The 14,805-nt window shown below is 44.2% G+C and overlaps 1 protein-coding gene across 3 annotated transcripts; it reads left to right on the forward strand.

Annotated features, from left to right (window-relative positions):
• Nucleotides 1-1,336: 1,336 nt before the first annotated feature.
• On the forward strand, nt 1,337-14,513 carry dusp14 (dual specificity phosphatase 14). Of its 3 annotated transcripts, none has more exons than XM_035154748.2 (2): nt 1,337-1,485; nt 11,929-14,513. In XM_035154748.2, the coding sequence occupies exon 2, from the start codon at nt 12,023-12,025 to the stop codon at nt 12,650-12,652; it is 630 nt and encodes a 209-aa protein (XP_035010639.1). In that variant the 5' UTR covers nt 1,337-1,485; nt 11,929-12,022; the 3' UTR covers nt 12,653-14,513. The 3 variants fall into 3 exon arrangements, with proteins under 3 accessions (XP_035010639.1, XP_035010638.1, XP_035010640.1); XM_035154747.2 differs by lacking the exon at nt 1,337-1,485 and adding an exon at nt 6,482-6,731; XM_035154749.2 differs by lacking the exon at nt 1,337-1,485 and adding an exon at nt 8,099-8,393.
• The last annotated feature ends 292 nt before the right edge of the window (nt 14,514-14,805 follow it).

The raw sequence follows: 14,805 nt of genomic DNA on the forward strand, positions 1-14,805 counted from the left end.
TTGTATTTTCCTGGTTCACGTAAATCAATAAGTGACCAAAGTCTTAAAATGCAGTTGATTATTGAAGAGATTATTGTTTTTCTAGCATTTTAAATGATGCTTCACAGTTTGAGGCATCAGTGAAAAACAATCCCGTGTCTTCCCCTGTGCGTTTGTGGGTCTGTTGTGATGTGGCAGAACTGTATCGAATGCAACACCAGCAGACAGGTGGCCATCGGCCTCTGACAGGCTTATCAGAGCAGAGAGCAGCCACCGCCTCAACCTCGGCTAACCGCCTGTTTATAACGGCAGATTCTACCTTTGATGATAAGGGCGAGGGGAGCGTGGAGGAGCGTCTGGACTGAAATACACAGGGATTGGATGTGGATTTAAATGGATGCGAAGGAGAAGAAATTCAAACATTTTCTTTCATGCTTTGATGTGTCTTAACAAATCAAGGTTTCAAAACAAGCACGGAGCAGCGGAGTGAATTGCTTCTTTCACTTCTGCTCCTTGCACAGGATGCAGAGCCTCTTGTTCCAGCCAGTCTCAACAAACCAGGGTTTGATCTTTCATGTTCTATACAAAGTCTCAGCAGTGATGGCTGCAAACAGAGGCACTTGATGTCCAGGCTGCAGGATGAAGCTGATGGACAAATGTGAGGAGCTACAATCAGAACACACTGAGAGGTTTCACCATATCTCTGATGATGGAGCCACCTCAGTTTTACAACGATGGCAAGACGTGTAACATGCATATCGTTTTATAATGTGTTGCATTAGAGGAGACTGGGGTCATTCCTGGGGGGGCAAATAGAAGGTAGTTCTGTAGTGATGTCACAGTTAAATTGTTATTGATATTACATAAAGTGTTACTGGAGTTTTAAAATGAGTAGACTGTATATCAGTACTTAAAAATCCTCCTAATCCTAATCCTAACCTTGTTTACATCTCTTCCTTTTAAATTCAGATTTCCATAGTGTAACTCAGGACCATAATATGCTTTGCACAAGCTTTTGAGTGTTTTAATTCTTCGTGTCTTTCTCCAAGGACGTGACTGTGTGTCTCAGTCTGTGAATTGTTTTAATCTCATTTGAATGAGGACGAGGGAATTGAATGAAGACAACACGCCACTGTATGACAGGAGCTGTCCACAGTCACGTGCAACAGGTCTCAGATTGATCCAATGTAGTAAGGGAAGAGATGTAGCTTCATCAAGTCACACAGTGATTTGTGTTTCTTTAACCCTGCACTGAACATGTATTTATTCTCCTCACACAACACTGCATGTCTTGTATTGCCTGTCATTTGGTCTCACCCAGTACATGTCGTGGCGCGGCCCTCTCTCTCTCTCTGTCGCGGTAGTGGCAGGGACAGCAGATGGAGCAGATGTTAGTGTCAACGCTCGGCGTGTGCGCTGAGATGCAGCGTTTCTCAACACACCCACACACTGTCTCCTCTGCCGCACAGTTTTGCCTCCTGCTCGCACCCACTGGTCCTCTCAGAGGTAAGTGAACGCTGACTTCCTTCAGCAGGGAAACTTGTGTATTGGTGTGGATCTAACAAACATCACAAACTGAGAAGGAGAATGTGACAGTTTTCAACCTTTTGTCCTTGAACAGTTTTGTGTCTGAGATGCTGTAAAAAATCTCTGACACATTTTAAAAAGAAGAAGAAAAGAAGGCACACCATCAGTATCCTCAGTGTCGGCAGCAGTACCACAGTGTAGAAATACTCTGTAACAGATGAAAGTACTATGTTTAAAATTCATGAAAGAAAAATGACTAATTTAAGTCCCAGCAAAGAATCAAATGTAAAAGTATTCAGTTGAATGTGATTTAATATATTGGCAAAAGATTGTAAAGGCAAGAGGTCGCCAGTCTTACTCTGTCTAATACAATAATATCAACATTTGTTCATTTGTAAATAACTTGCAATTAGAGAGTAGACATCTTGGCCATATTATAAATTATGCGTTTTAACAATTCACATCAAGACAGAATTAGTTTTTTGTTAAATGTGGTGGAGCACAAAGTACAATAATTCCCTCATAAATTTAGTAGAGTGGAAGTAGAGAGAAGTAGAACATGGAATTTCTCAATTACAAAAGTATAAGGTCCTTAAATATTAACTAAAGTGCAATAGTTGAGTATATGAACCCAGTTTCTTTCGACCTCTCCACATAATTAGAATCACATACATTAGTAATAATAATAATAAGTTTTATTCTACAGAAAGTGCAGAGGAAGGATATCAGACAACACACACAGGACGTGATGTGATCTCCACTAAGACGTTAATCTGCTTTCAATTCTATCTCCGATAAAGATGTGCACGGTCACAACATAAATAAAAAACATTATTACATATTCTCACATAATCTTGGAGCTATTTTCTCTTATTAGTACAGTGAAAGTCGGCAGCCACGCCATGAGAATGAAAGGTAAACACGACTCTCCTGAGAGGAATCGATCCATTGGGTTTAGAGCTGCTCCTCAGCCGGTGTCGTATTGATTTTCAACTTTGCTGCTATTCAGGGAAAAAAGGAAAAAGACGTCTCCTGCAGCTTTGCTCTGTGTTCTACCCGTTCTTAAGAGGACAAACACTGAAGCACGTTGGTCTGTCTATAGCTGTGAGGACATCATTCATTCCCCCAGTCACTCACACCTTCACCTTCACCATCACCATCTTCACCCTCAAACAGCTCACAGGTCCTCACAAATATATGTGGTTGAAAAATAGCGTGTATGTTTGTGTATGTGTGTACAGATATAAACACATACACAAACATACATATATCCTCTGAGGGTCGCAGGGGGGCTAGAGCAAATTACATGTGTCTGTAAGTCTATACACGCACACATGTATATACACACACACACACACACACACACACACACACACACACACACACACACCCATCTGCTTTGGCCATTACTGCAGGTAGTGATTAACACAGAGGTGAACCCATCAACACGAGAGGTTACCTTGGCAACCAGGTCTGTGGCATGCTGTCTGATAGAAGGAGCAGAGGTGTGGAGGGGGCAGGGGGCAGCTCTGCACACACACACACACACACACACACACACACACACACACACACACACACACACACACACACACACACTCCTGTTGCTCATCTGCTGGGCTGGGCAGAGGAGTCGTGACGAACCAGAGCCGTGCACAGAAGTGTGCTGCACCCCCCCCCACCAACCCATCTGTCTACGTGCTTTTCCTCCCTGACTCACTCTCGTGGAAGAGAGGGAGCAAGTGAATGCATTCAGCTCTCAACTAGAAATTATTGGGGTTGAAAAAAAGATGTAAAAATCTCCTCTTTTGCATGTGTGTGATGCTGCTGAGGCGTCTGAGGTCCGGTGTGTTTGTCTGATGTCAGAGCAGAACACTGACCAGAGAGACAGCTGAGAGGCTCTGTGCTGCGTTCAGCCACCTCGCTGCTCTCACGTGTTGCCACAGCAAACACTTAGCTCCCGTGTCTATTTACTGCCGTCACAGCTGGAGCAATGCAGCAGCAACTTTATTTAGACCCTCAGCTCATCCCCTCCTCTCCAGGTCTAACATCCCCACCAGGCGCTGACCACAGAATGCTTTCTCCTCATCTTACCCCCCCCAGCCCCACTGCTCACACATCAGCACAGACTGAAATGAACCTCCGGGGTGTTAAAGCCACCTGGGATCCTCTGAAGAGATTTACACACTTTGGTTTACTTTCTCAGGGATAGACATTCATCAACTTATTAGCAGATGATACTCTGATAATGTGCTGGAGCTTTGCAACACACACATTCCTCAGGCTGGAGGAAAGTGAAGATGTTGCCTGGAAGACGCCCGGGGACGGCCTGGTCTCTCTCTCTCTCACCTTGTGCCAATATTTCTAGATGGCCTGTTTTCCTGCGTCAGCCCTCACACCAGGACTCTGGAGTGCACTCGCCCGTCCTCCCCGGCATTCTCCCTGAATGATTTCCAGCCGCCCGAATGGGGTCACTGTGCTCATAATTTACCATTTTGGATTGACAGATCTCTGCTGTTCTTCAAAAAGTGCAAATAAGTAGCCGAGCGGCGCAGGTGATTGAGCGTCCACACGTTTGAGGGATGTGAAAAGGATTTTTACAGTTAAATCACAGAGGCAGCCTCCGCACCATCGAACCCATCAGTTATCTTGTGTTACAGGCGGTCAGGGTTAATCAATGTCACTACCGAGCAGACAGCCCCTTCACGACGTGGCTGCAGGTGCTTGTTATTACAGTGGTGGTGTCATTGTAAATTTTCAGCCTACATGGCAGAGTGAGCCGCCATATTAAACAGGAGCATCTTCCCAGACTGCCTCTGACTCATCTGACATTTCATCCTGAACCCCAGTCCCCGTCTCTGCAGCCTGCAGCTCTATCACCCCCCTCCCTCCCCCTCCCTCCATCTCTCTATCCATCTTCCTCTTGCTTTTTCTCATTCAAGGTTACCACTTCTTAAACATCTATCACCCCCCTCACCTCCCCTCCCCTCCCTCCCTTTTTTTTTTTTTACTTCTTGCTCATTCCATTCAAATACATTCTCCGTCACCATTTTCCTTGTGTCTTTAAAACATTAATCAGGTGAATTTCAATCAACGCAAGCTCCCGTCTCTCCTCTGCACTTATCCTGCAAAAGAATGGATAATCTTAATAATAGTATTTCAATTGCAAGGTTAAAGCACCTCTGTCAGTCCGTCTCTTGTCTTTCCTCCCGGGGCAGAAGCGGTTCACCCTTGCACCAGGTCTTTTGGGTCGGTGCTGCTGCTGTTTGTTTCCACTTGATTGAATTTGGAATGTAATTAGGAGTGACTCTGAGGCAGGGGCCGTGGGTTTACGGATAGTGTAATATCTCCCCCAGGAGCCCTCTGAAATAGGATTGACTTTGGAAGGCATGTCTAATTATGGGTTTTGTACGCGGATATATTCACTGAATGGCTGCACAGAAAGCCCGGCACATGCAACTGCGAATCTGAAGGTCTGAGAATTATACAGCCATAGCTGGTCAAATCATTGACTGTCTCGACATTTGCGAGGACACCGAGTTGTTTTTACCCGACGAGGCATAATGAGATTTGAAATAACAGCCCTAAAGGACAGACAGTACATTTGTGTTTCCTATATACGCCCGAGGCCACCAATGCTGGGGCGACATTCAAATAGGTAATGCATTCATTTGTGTGCGTGCGTTCAACAAGTGGATAAAATTAGATTTGAAGTCGGCAGCGTGCTGGAGAGGAAACATTTCGCCTGAGCCTCTGTGGAGCGTGATCCAACGTTGTTTACTGCATCTTCAATTCAGCTGTTTGCTCTCTGGGTTTTATAGGTTCAAGACCTGCAACATGATCACACGCGTCTCTGCAGGCGTTCAGAGAACGAGTTCACGCTGTGTTTGAAGCTCCTGTGTCAGGTGCTCCTGTCGACTCACTCGTGTGGTACAAGTACAACAGCCTGTGCAGGTCTGAGAAAACACCTGCGAGTGCTAACAGCAAACACAACACAACAGCGTCAGTTACGTTTAGTGTCTGGATGCTGCAGAATATGAAATAAAGGCTGCAGCCTCAGATGCGTGTACATAAACGTTTCCATGCATGATCTGCATTGAAAATAAAGATTCTTAAACTGAATTATTTTAAGGTAAATGAATCTATATAATTCATCAATCCATAACAGATTATCATCAATCAGAAAGAAAAATGTTGATCATACTTTATCTGTGTAAAGCTTGATTCAAATTAAAGGACTGTCGGAGCTATTCGATTCTATTTACATCCGCCAAGGATTTTTTTTTTTTATTGCTGTTTATTATCAGGATTACACAAAAAACTAAGTTTCTTGAAACTTGTTGAAAAGATGGAGAATGGGCCGAGGAAGAACCCAGTAACTTTTGGAGTGGATTTGATTTTGAAAGGGGCGGATCCAGGATTTTTGTCTTTAACGTTGCCCTTACAGCCATCGCCTAGCAACAGATGTACAGATGAAAAAGTTCTTTGGTTGATTAAAAACATTGAAAAGATGTTATATTTTAACACGGGTTCCGTTTGCTGTTCGGCTGAGTACTTAAATTTAAAAGTAAATTCTTCTGTCGTTGGCACCTCCCTTGCTGCCGCCGTGAAAAACGGTTTCTCACAGAAGCACAATAAATCTTGGGATATGGGCGGTTGTGGCTATAGAGCAATCATCCTCTAACCAGAAGGTCGGCGGTTCGATCCCAGCCTTCCACATATGCCTGCCGAAGTGTCCTAGGGCAAGATACTGATAGGAAAAAAAGGACGCATTTGTCGGAGCCTTCGCATTGGGGCGGTCCAGTCGCACCGCTGTGACGCAATCGATCTACGAATGGAACCCTCTGAGGGTGTGGCCCCCGAATTGAGACTCAGCCTCAGACTGATTAATGCTTGACTAAAAAAAAACAAAAAACTTCCTCCAATAGAGAAGCTTGAATCAGAAACACGCCCCTCCTCCTCCTCCTCCGGTGTGGCACTAATCGCTCCTCATACCGGAGCAGCCTGCAGAGGACCGGGCGGACCCACCGATGGCTCGTGTTCCTCTCGACTCTGTGCTGTTGTGTGTTTCTCGGTTTGTTTCGCACCTCCCGGCCCTTCACCGTCCTCCAGGCCGAGGGCGGAGGTCCTGAGCGTTGAAGCCGCGGATCCGTGCCCGCCCGCCGGACTGGTGCAGGCGGTGCGACGCGTAAAACCTCCATCCCTGCAGGACTGGGAGTCCACTGGTGAGTTGACTTTTCCTCCGTGATGGGAATTAAATATAAATTCACAAAAGAAAAACATCATCATCACTTTTATGATGTAAGATGAGTGAAATTGGAGAAACACCTGCAGCTGGAGGCTACTTTTAAATGATTTGATATTATTTTGTTGTATTTCACACTTATTCTGATCTGTTTCCCACAGACAGCTCGATCACGACTCAGTCATGAATAATTAAAGTTGTGGAGTCTTTCCCATTTTCACACACTGGGGTTCAGAGAGGAGGAAGAGGAGGCGTCACACTTTCCTACGATGAAGAGTCTGAGTCTGTCACACGTTATGTTCCTGAGTTTCACACTTAGGGACTGTACACAAATTATCAGTGAAGGAAAAGCAAGGCAATTGTATTCATGAGACACATTTCCATACACAGGGGAAGATTCAAGGAAATAAATAAAATAAATAAATATAAATCTGACCAGTCTTTTTTAGATTAGGTTGCAGTTGAATTTTGGATGTTCTGCTAAAAGTCAATTTTCTCAATTTATTGATTATTTTGTCCATAAAATGACGAAAATAGTGAAGTTGCACATGTTTGGCATTTTCATCAGTGGACTCAATCGGTTCAGCTTTATTTGATATACGGCTGCAATAAGGATCATCTTCATCGTGCCCCTGCTAATATTTTACCTTTTGACATCATTAACAAGTTCAAAACACAAAGCTCCCTTGTTTCTTTGAACAAAAGCCTCCTTGTTTTTCATTGGTGAAACTTGGAACAAGAGAAAATTTGAGATTTTTCACCATTTTTGCTTGAAAAAGGGGCCGAAACTATTTATCAATCACCAAAGCAATTGCAGATTATTTTGGTCTTGAGTGACTAATCGATCAATCAACTTATTATTTCAGCACTAATTTGATATTCACTGCTTGTGGCACCTGTTTTTGCATAACGATAAATGTGCCTCATTAGATTCCGATCAGTGTGTCATGTTTAATAAAGTGCATGCACTCAGGTTCTCCATCTCTGTCTGCTGTGGTGAAGGGTACAACTATACTGTAAAACCTCTGAAAGCTAACAGACGTATGATTTGCAGCTGCACTGTCTGCTGCACTGTTTTCTCTGATCTGCAGAACATACATGCACTGACCTCCTCTCTACACGACCTGTGATCTTGTCTCAGCCCCCTGGTGTGTTTGCATGTGTCAGCGTGCAGCAGGGTGAGGTGCAGCTCTGTCCACTGAGCGTTCACGCAGCCTCTGCTGTTGCAGGAAGGTGCCAAACCTCCGTAAACCCTTGTGTCCTCGTGTGGGCTTGGTTCCGGTCTCCGTTTCCACTCTTTTCAACCCTGTGCAGTGGACATTAAAGTGTTCTGTGTGTGTGTGAGGCTGCACCCAGTTGTGTTTGGATGAATTTGAGAAGCTTTATCATCGGTCCTAATTCTCTCCTGATGATTATCTAGACCGCAGGCTGCAGAGTCACTTTCAGAAACCAGTCAGACTGAATAAATGGATTTGCCTTTGATTGAGAGACGATGCTGCCAGGAGCGGTCCCCTCCTTCCATTCATCTCTTTCTGTGGCGTGAGGGAGTGTCAGTCAGGAATTCAACGTTAATCATGACGAGAAATGATCCGGTGTCGTCGAGGTTTCACTCTCAGGGCTGCCGCTCTAGTTTTTCCTGAAGGTGGGTCACGTTTCCAATTTGCGTTAGCAGAGGTGTAACCGGACCCCTGAGGAATCTTCCCACAGAGAGTCGAGGGGAAACGTGTGTGTGTGTGTGCGTAAGAAGATTTGTTTGATGGGACCACCTGTTGACAGATCCTCCGTGAATGATTGAGGAGGGGGAAGTTTCTCTAACATCAAGGATGTCAGACGAAGGAAGAAGAAGAAGAAGAAGAAGAAAAGAGAAATCTGGGTTTTAAAAGTCAGGACGTGCAGAAGCTCCGTGGCTCAGTGCTTCAGACACCCCAGTAAACCTCACATCAGATTTGATTGACACTGAGCTGCAGTATCTCCAGTTGAGGTTTTCCGTGGCGACGACCTCATCATAATTCTCCCTCCTCCATTCTGTGCAACCTCATCCCTGTCCAGCCGGGGGTATAAATAACCATGTGCACGGAGCAGGTCTCTGGTACATCAGCACTTTGGCGAGAGCCAGCGATTTTTTTCCTGGTTTTCTCATCGCCATCATTTCTCTGTTGATGTGGCTGCTGCTGTCTTATACTGCTGGTCAGTTGGTTGCCACAGCAACAGATATATCATACAGCTGATGGTATATATGTTTGTCCTGTCTCCATGAACTGATGCATCGACTGCATCCTCGGGGAGCTGCAGTAATTATACAGATAATTGATTTGTTGATCATTAACGAAATTAATAAGCAACTCGTTTGATGATCATTTAATCGTTTCTCCAGCAGCAATTCTAAACATTTATCAGTTGAAGCTTCTTAGATGTGATGATTCGATGACAAATCTGATTATAAACTGAACACTTTAATATTTGAGATCTTTTGTCACATAATTTTAAAGTTTGAGAAGTTACAGCAGACACCTTTCACTATTTTTGATGCTTCACAGACAAAGCAATTATATCACATTTCAAGAAAATCAATTACAGATCAATCAACGAGAATTAGTGTCAGTTGCAGACACATTTCATGCAAACGAGATTTGTCGTTGAGTCCCATTTGTAATTATAGCAACATTTCACACGATTTTTACTGCCTGGTTTAAAATCACTGGATTGCTGCTGGCATAGTTCTGATGTGAAAAGGTTGGATGAGACCAACAAGACTATAAATGTTGTTGGTCATCAACTCCTAAGTCAACTTATTCCTACAATTCAACAAGACAAACATCAAACCTGCATTCAATTGATTTTCGTGGTGATTTGTCGGCTGTGCGCTGAGCTGTCGACCCTCTGCTCTCTGTGTCTGACAGGTACCATCACTGGGTTTACAGTGAATCTATCAGAGACTTTATTCCTCTGCTTCTTCTGGAGACAAGTCTGTTGATTGTTTATCAGTAAAGTGGAGGTTGCTCTATACATTGAATTGAAAACCAAAACAATGAGCTGCAAGATGCTAAAATGCTCAGTGGAGCTGAGAGGAACAAAATGATCCCCCAACACACAACAATTACTAATATAACACATTTTTCACTGCATCATTTCAAATCATTAAAATAACTCACATTTAACATTTAATTACAGTTTTTGCTCCAAATATATATTAGTGCTGTTAGTGTTTATTATTAATGACTTTCTTTTGTGAATCCAAGGTGAGGCATTACATTTTTCCAAAACCCAAAGATAGTTTAATTAACAACAAAAACAGGAAGGACATAATTTGAGTTAAGAAGCTGGAATCTGTGGATTTACAGATTATTTAATCAATTTATTTCTCTTTTTTTACCTTGTGTTTTGATTAGTGCATTGTACCCTGTCTTTCATGCAGGTGGTTTGTTTTTCTATGCAGCCAAAATACCTGAACATGCCAACAACAGACAAAACACACAAACAGTATCAGAGTGTGACAGGTTTTTTGTTGTTGTTATTATTGAAAAGAATCCTTCACACTGCATCTCAGCTCTGCTGCTCTGATGTGTCTCTCACCACCTCCTGATGTGGGTCTGGGGGTAAACACTCGTTTCCCAGAGTCACAGTATCTGTTGTCTCATCACCAGCGGCGACAGAGCGGAGGAAAGCGGAATCGGTTGCACCGCAGCTCGATCACCATCGTGGCACCGGTTTCAGAGGCGGAGCGCAGGGGGGCCGGCAGCCGTGCAGGGGCCGGTCAGAGAGAGTGAACAGGGGAGGGAGGAGAGTGTTATTTTAACCTTTTGATCCTTTTCTTTCTTTCTGGAGAGAAGCAGACGATGCTGAGATGATGAAACCTTAAAGAACTGGTGTTCTGTGTTTCAAATAGAGAAGTAGAGAATAGGGAAAACTAAAGAAATCCCATCTGAGGTTTTTATTGGGTGCTACAATGAAACTCTAGCAGACAAAATCAACCCCCTTGGTTGAGGTAACCAAGAAAGGCTGGAAATATGCAGAATTTTGTGCAGCAGAAATATTTTTTCTGATTCCAATCAACATTAAGCAATATGTGACCCCTCAGATTCATCCTGCGACCCACTGCTCAGTTCCTCACACCAAATTTGAGAATTCGATTTAAAGGTAGACATGGTTTCGCTGTATTGTCCGTCATGCAGCTGTATTCAAATCCATATCTTTCCACTCTCTCTTGCTTTCAATTCAAATTTAATTAACAAGAAGAATCTTTCTCGTGCCTTCTCTGCAGGTGGCGTGTGTTTTTAAATTTTTTTTCTATTTCTGCAGACTGAAGATTCCAGTTTAAAGCAGTTGACCCGTGTGTCTTGTTAACCAGACTGTAGCTGAACATGAAAGAAAAAGACCTGCCGGCTAGACTGGTGCACGAGGTGTGGATGACGCACGGCAGCAGTGCAGCAGTGTGTGAAGTAGCGCCTGGAGCAGTGGACTCTCTGATGATAATTTCACTATTAGCATAGGAGGCTATTTCGATCGTATACAGTGCAGCCAGTAGTGTAGCTTGATATCTGCTGCTCTACGTCATGTGTCGCCCAACCTCACGTTCAGGTTACAGCTCGCTTCACTTTAATTAGGTGTTTTATCAGCGCACTTATATATAGTATCGTACAGTAGGTGATGGCTTTCCATGCTGCCCTTTGGTGCCATCCGAACCGACATCAGAAGCAGCAATGGCCACAGAGACGAGAGATGTAATCTGTATGTGGGGGGTCGTGGATGGATGAACGTGAGATGAGGCGAGTGTTTGGCCTCCAGGGGGGGTTTGTGCTCACATGGCAGAGGGAGGCAGCAACATCCGACCTGGATGTAGAGACACACACATTGGAGACAGAGCAGCTTCTCTATGTGACATGTAAACACTTTGAGGATTCATGGAAAACCTTTTGTTGGATTTATTGTAAAGTGATGACAGCAGGCTGTTGTTTTAGGTTTCGTCAAACTGTGTCTCATCTGGTTTTTTTTTATTAAAGTTTAAAGACGGACGCAGCCTGAAGAAAACAACTGTCTCAGCAGTGACATCTGAAAAATATAGATTTTTCAAACACAACTGTTGTTACTTGTCCTTGAGGAGTTTTGTGTGTTTTTCAACCTCCACTGAAAAAAAAGTTTAATTCATAGTGAAGGTGAAATGTGTTTGTGTTTTCCAGGAGCTGATCCATCTTCCCCGACTATGAGTCTGAGCTGCTGAGGATTTTTCTTCTTTAATTCTCCATCCGTCTTGAAGTCCCACCTGATTCCTCGATGGGTTCCCGCAGCCAAGGCTTCTTCCACCACCACCACCACCATCGCGGCTCCATGGTGCCCACCGCGGTGCCGAGGCTGCTGGCTGAGAACGGCAGCCTGCTGGGGGGCATCGCGCAAATCACCCCCAACCTCTTCCTCAGCAGAGGGAATGTGGCATCCAACCGCAGCCTGCTGCTCTCCAAAGGCATCACCTGTGTGGTCAACGCCACCATCGAGCTCCCAAACTTCAACTGGCCTCACATGGAGTATGTAAAGGTCCCACTGGCGGATATGCCCCACTCCCCCATCTCCTTGTATTTCGACAGTGTGGCCGATAAGATCCACAGCGTGGGACGCAAGCGGGGCGCCGTGCTGGTGCACTGTGCCGCGGGGGTGAGCCGCTCAGCCTCTCTGTGCCTGGCATACCTCATGAAGTATCACCGTGTGTCTCTGGCAGAGGCCCACGCCTGGGTCAAAGCCCGCCGCCCCGTCATCAGGCCCAACGGCGGCTTCTGGCGCCAGCTCATCGAGTACGAGAGGAAGCTGTTCGGTAGAAACTCTGTTAAGATGGTGCAGACGCCCTACGGGGTCATACCTGACGTGTATGAGAGGGACCGCAGGAGCCTGGCTCCATACTGGGGCCTGTGAGAGGAGCTGCGACCCCACGGAGAGCCAGCCTGGACTGTAGGTTCACACCGGTCAGGTGAAGTGAGACACGTGTGAGTGTAGATCTGTGTGAAGCTTATTTAACGAATTATTGGACAGAAGGAGTTTAACTGAACGCTGGTTGTTGATGGTGCTGCTGTTCATCCAATCAGTCACCTCCATTTAGTCTTTGAGTGGGTGCAAGGCCACTTCAAGCCCGGCGTCCTCTGGACCAAAGGATCGGTTTGGGACCGAAGTTCTCATCAGACACTAAAACAAGACGAAGCACTGGTGTGTGTTTCCAGGTCCAGGGGCGGACGTCAGCTGTGCTCCAGACTCTGCAGCTCTGACACTGATTTGAGCTCCTTTTCCTGACGTGGTGTCGTGTGGTGGTTTTGTGCCAGTTTAATCTTCGGTGTAAGAGCAGCAGCAGCAGCGTGCTCTGAATTTATGGTAGCATTAAGATAAGTGTACAGAAAAAACAAGTACGTAGACAAAGTGTTTAATTGGAATGTGCTGATAGTGAGGTAGAACGGTTACGGCGCACTTTAACCTAAGATTTAAAGATGCTGTTATATCGACCTTTTTTAAGGGTAAAATGTTAAAAGATGTTTAAAGTCGAGGTTTAGGGGAAAGCTCCTGTGTACCACAGGGTCGACGGCTCCTTCCTGTGACCACACTATGTTATTGTAGTGCTATTTGATGCTGTATTTAAAAAAAATTATAAATCTGCTGCCTCAAGGGAACTGGCAGCTCTATGATAGATAGATGCTTGGGACAATATTGTCTATCCCACTGTTTTTGCCTTGTGTCAATAGGTTCCAGAAAGATCTTTAGTGGTTCAGCGCTTTCCTGAAGTGTCACAGAGTCTGAAAATCCTACTTCTGCTGTCGTGTGGTGGCTGAAATGTTCACTTTGCTGCACGTTAGTTCTGAAAATACAGAAGTACAACATATAGTTGTTGGAGTGAGACGAAGTGTAAATCACAATACAGCACTCCATCGACAAATAGGATGTATTGATTCTTGCTTATCAAACATTAATATGTATATTTAATTCTTAAAGGTAGCCCCTGGAGTTTTCTTGTAATCAAACAAAAGTTGTGTGTTTACTGACAGTGTGAATCCCTGTGGTCTAATAATCGTTTTTATCAATTATTAATCGACTCCAAACACTGATAGAAAACTGCTCCACAGTGCAACTAAAGGTAGAAAGCACTGGGTACTTTTAACAAAAGATGTATTCTTACGTGTCCATTAACGTATCTGAAGTCATCGTTTCAGAAGTAGATTCATCAGATGGCTCCTGTCACAGAATCACTCATACTGTGATTCCACCGTTATCATGGGCAGTGATTGTATCGTGTTGTCTTTGTGTTGTGATTTACCTTCTTGATCTGTGTCGCCAGTACACCACACTACACTAGACTACACTACACAACACACACTACACTACACCCATTACACCACATTACAATACACACACTACACTAGACTACAATGCACTGTACTACACACACTACACACACTACCCACACTACACACAGTACTAGACTACACACTCTACAATACACCACACTACACTACACACACTACAGTATATCTGTGGTCGGACATGTGACAGCAGGGATGTTGTGTTCAAGTGCAGCAGAGTTGACATTTTCAACACAGAGATTGATGAACCAATGCTTTTCTGCCATAATAGATTAAGTGTGATATAACAAGTTAAATAGAAAAGAATAAAAGTTCAGGGGTAATTTATTTTAGAAGGAGAAATTAATTTTCTTCCGGTAATCTGTAATCTGACATTTCAAATTTGTTTCATGCCCCAAGACGATGATATTAAAATAACAAAATTTAAAAAAGATCTTGTGTCAGTTTGTGCTGAAATTTCAGAATCAAAATGTTTATTTACTTAAAAGTCGACAACATTTTATTATCTTTTATTTTTAACTCTACCAGGAGACGTCTCAGATGTTTTCTTATGAACATGCTGCAGCGTCTCCTCCTCCGAACGCTTCTTGATGCCCTTTCTGTAGAAACATCTCCCCCTGAGATGCCCTCAGGTATCACAGAGCCGCTCTGTCATTCATTTTCATTTGCTGTGGCCACAGAACAGCAGGCAGATATTGATGAGCACCATTTGTCTTGTGCCCA

The sequence above is a fragment of the Hippoglossus stenolepis genome, chromosome 4 (assembly GCF_022539355.2).
Source record: "Hippoglossus stenolepis isolate QCI-W04-F060 chromosome 4, HSTE1.2, whole genome shotgun sequence".
Taxonomy (NCBI): domain Eukaryota; kingdom Metazoa; phylum Chordata; class Actinopteri; order Pleuronectiformes; family Pleuronectidae; genus Hippoglossus; species Hippoglossus stenolepis.

What these genes read in the sequence shown, in the direction of transcription:
- dusp14 (XM_035154748.2), top strand. Translation starts at nt 12,023, where the DNA reads ATGGGTTCCCGCAGCCAAGGCTTCTTCCACCACCACCACCACCATCGC.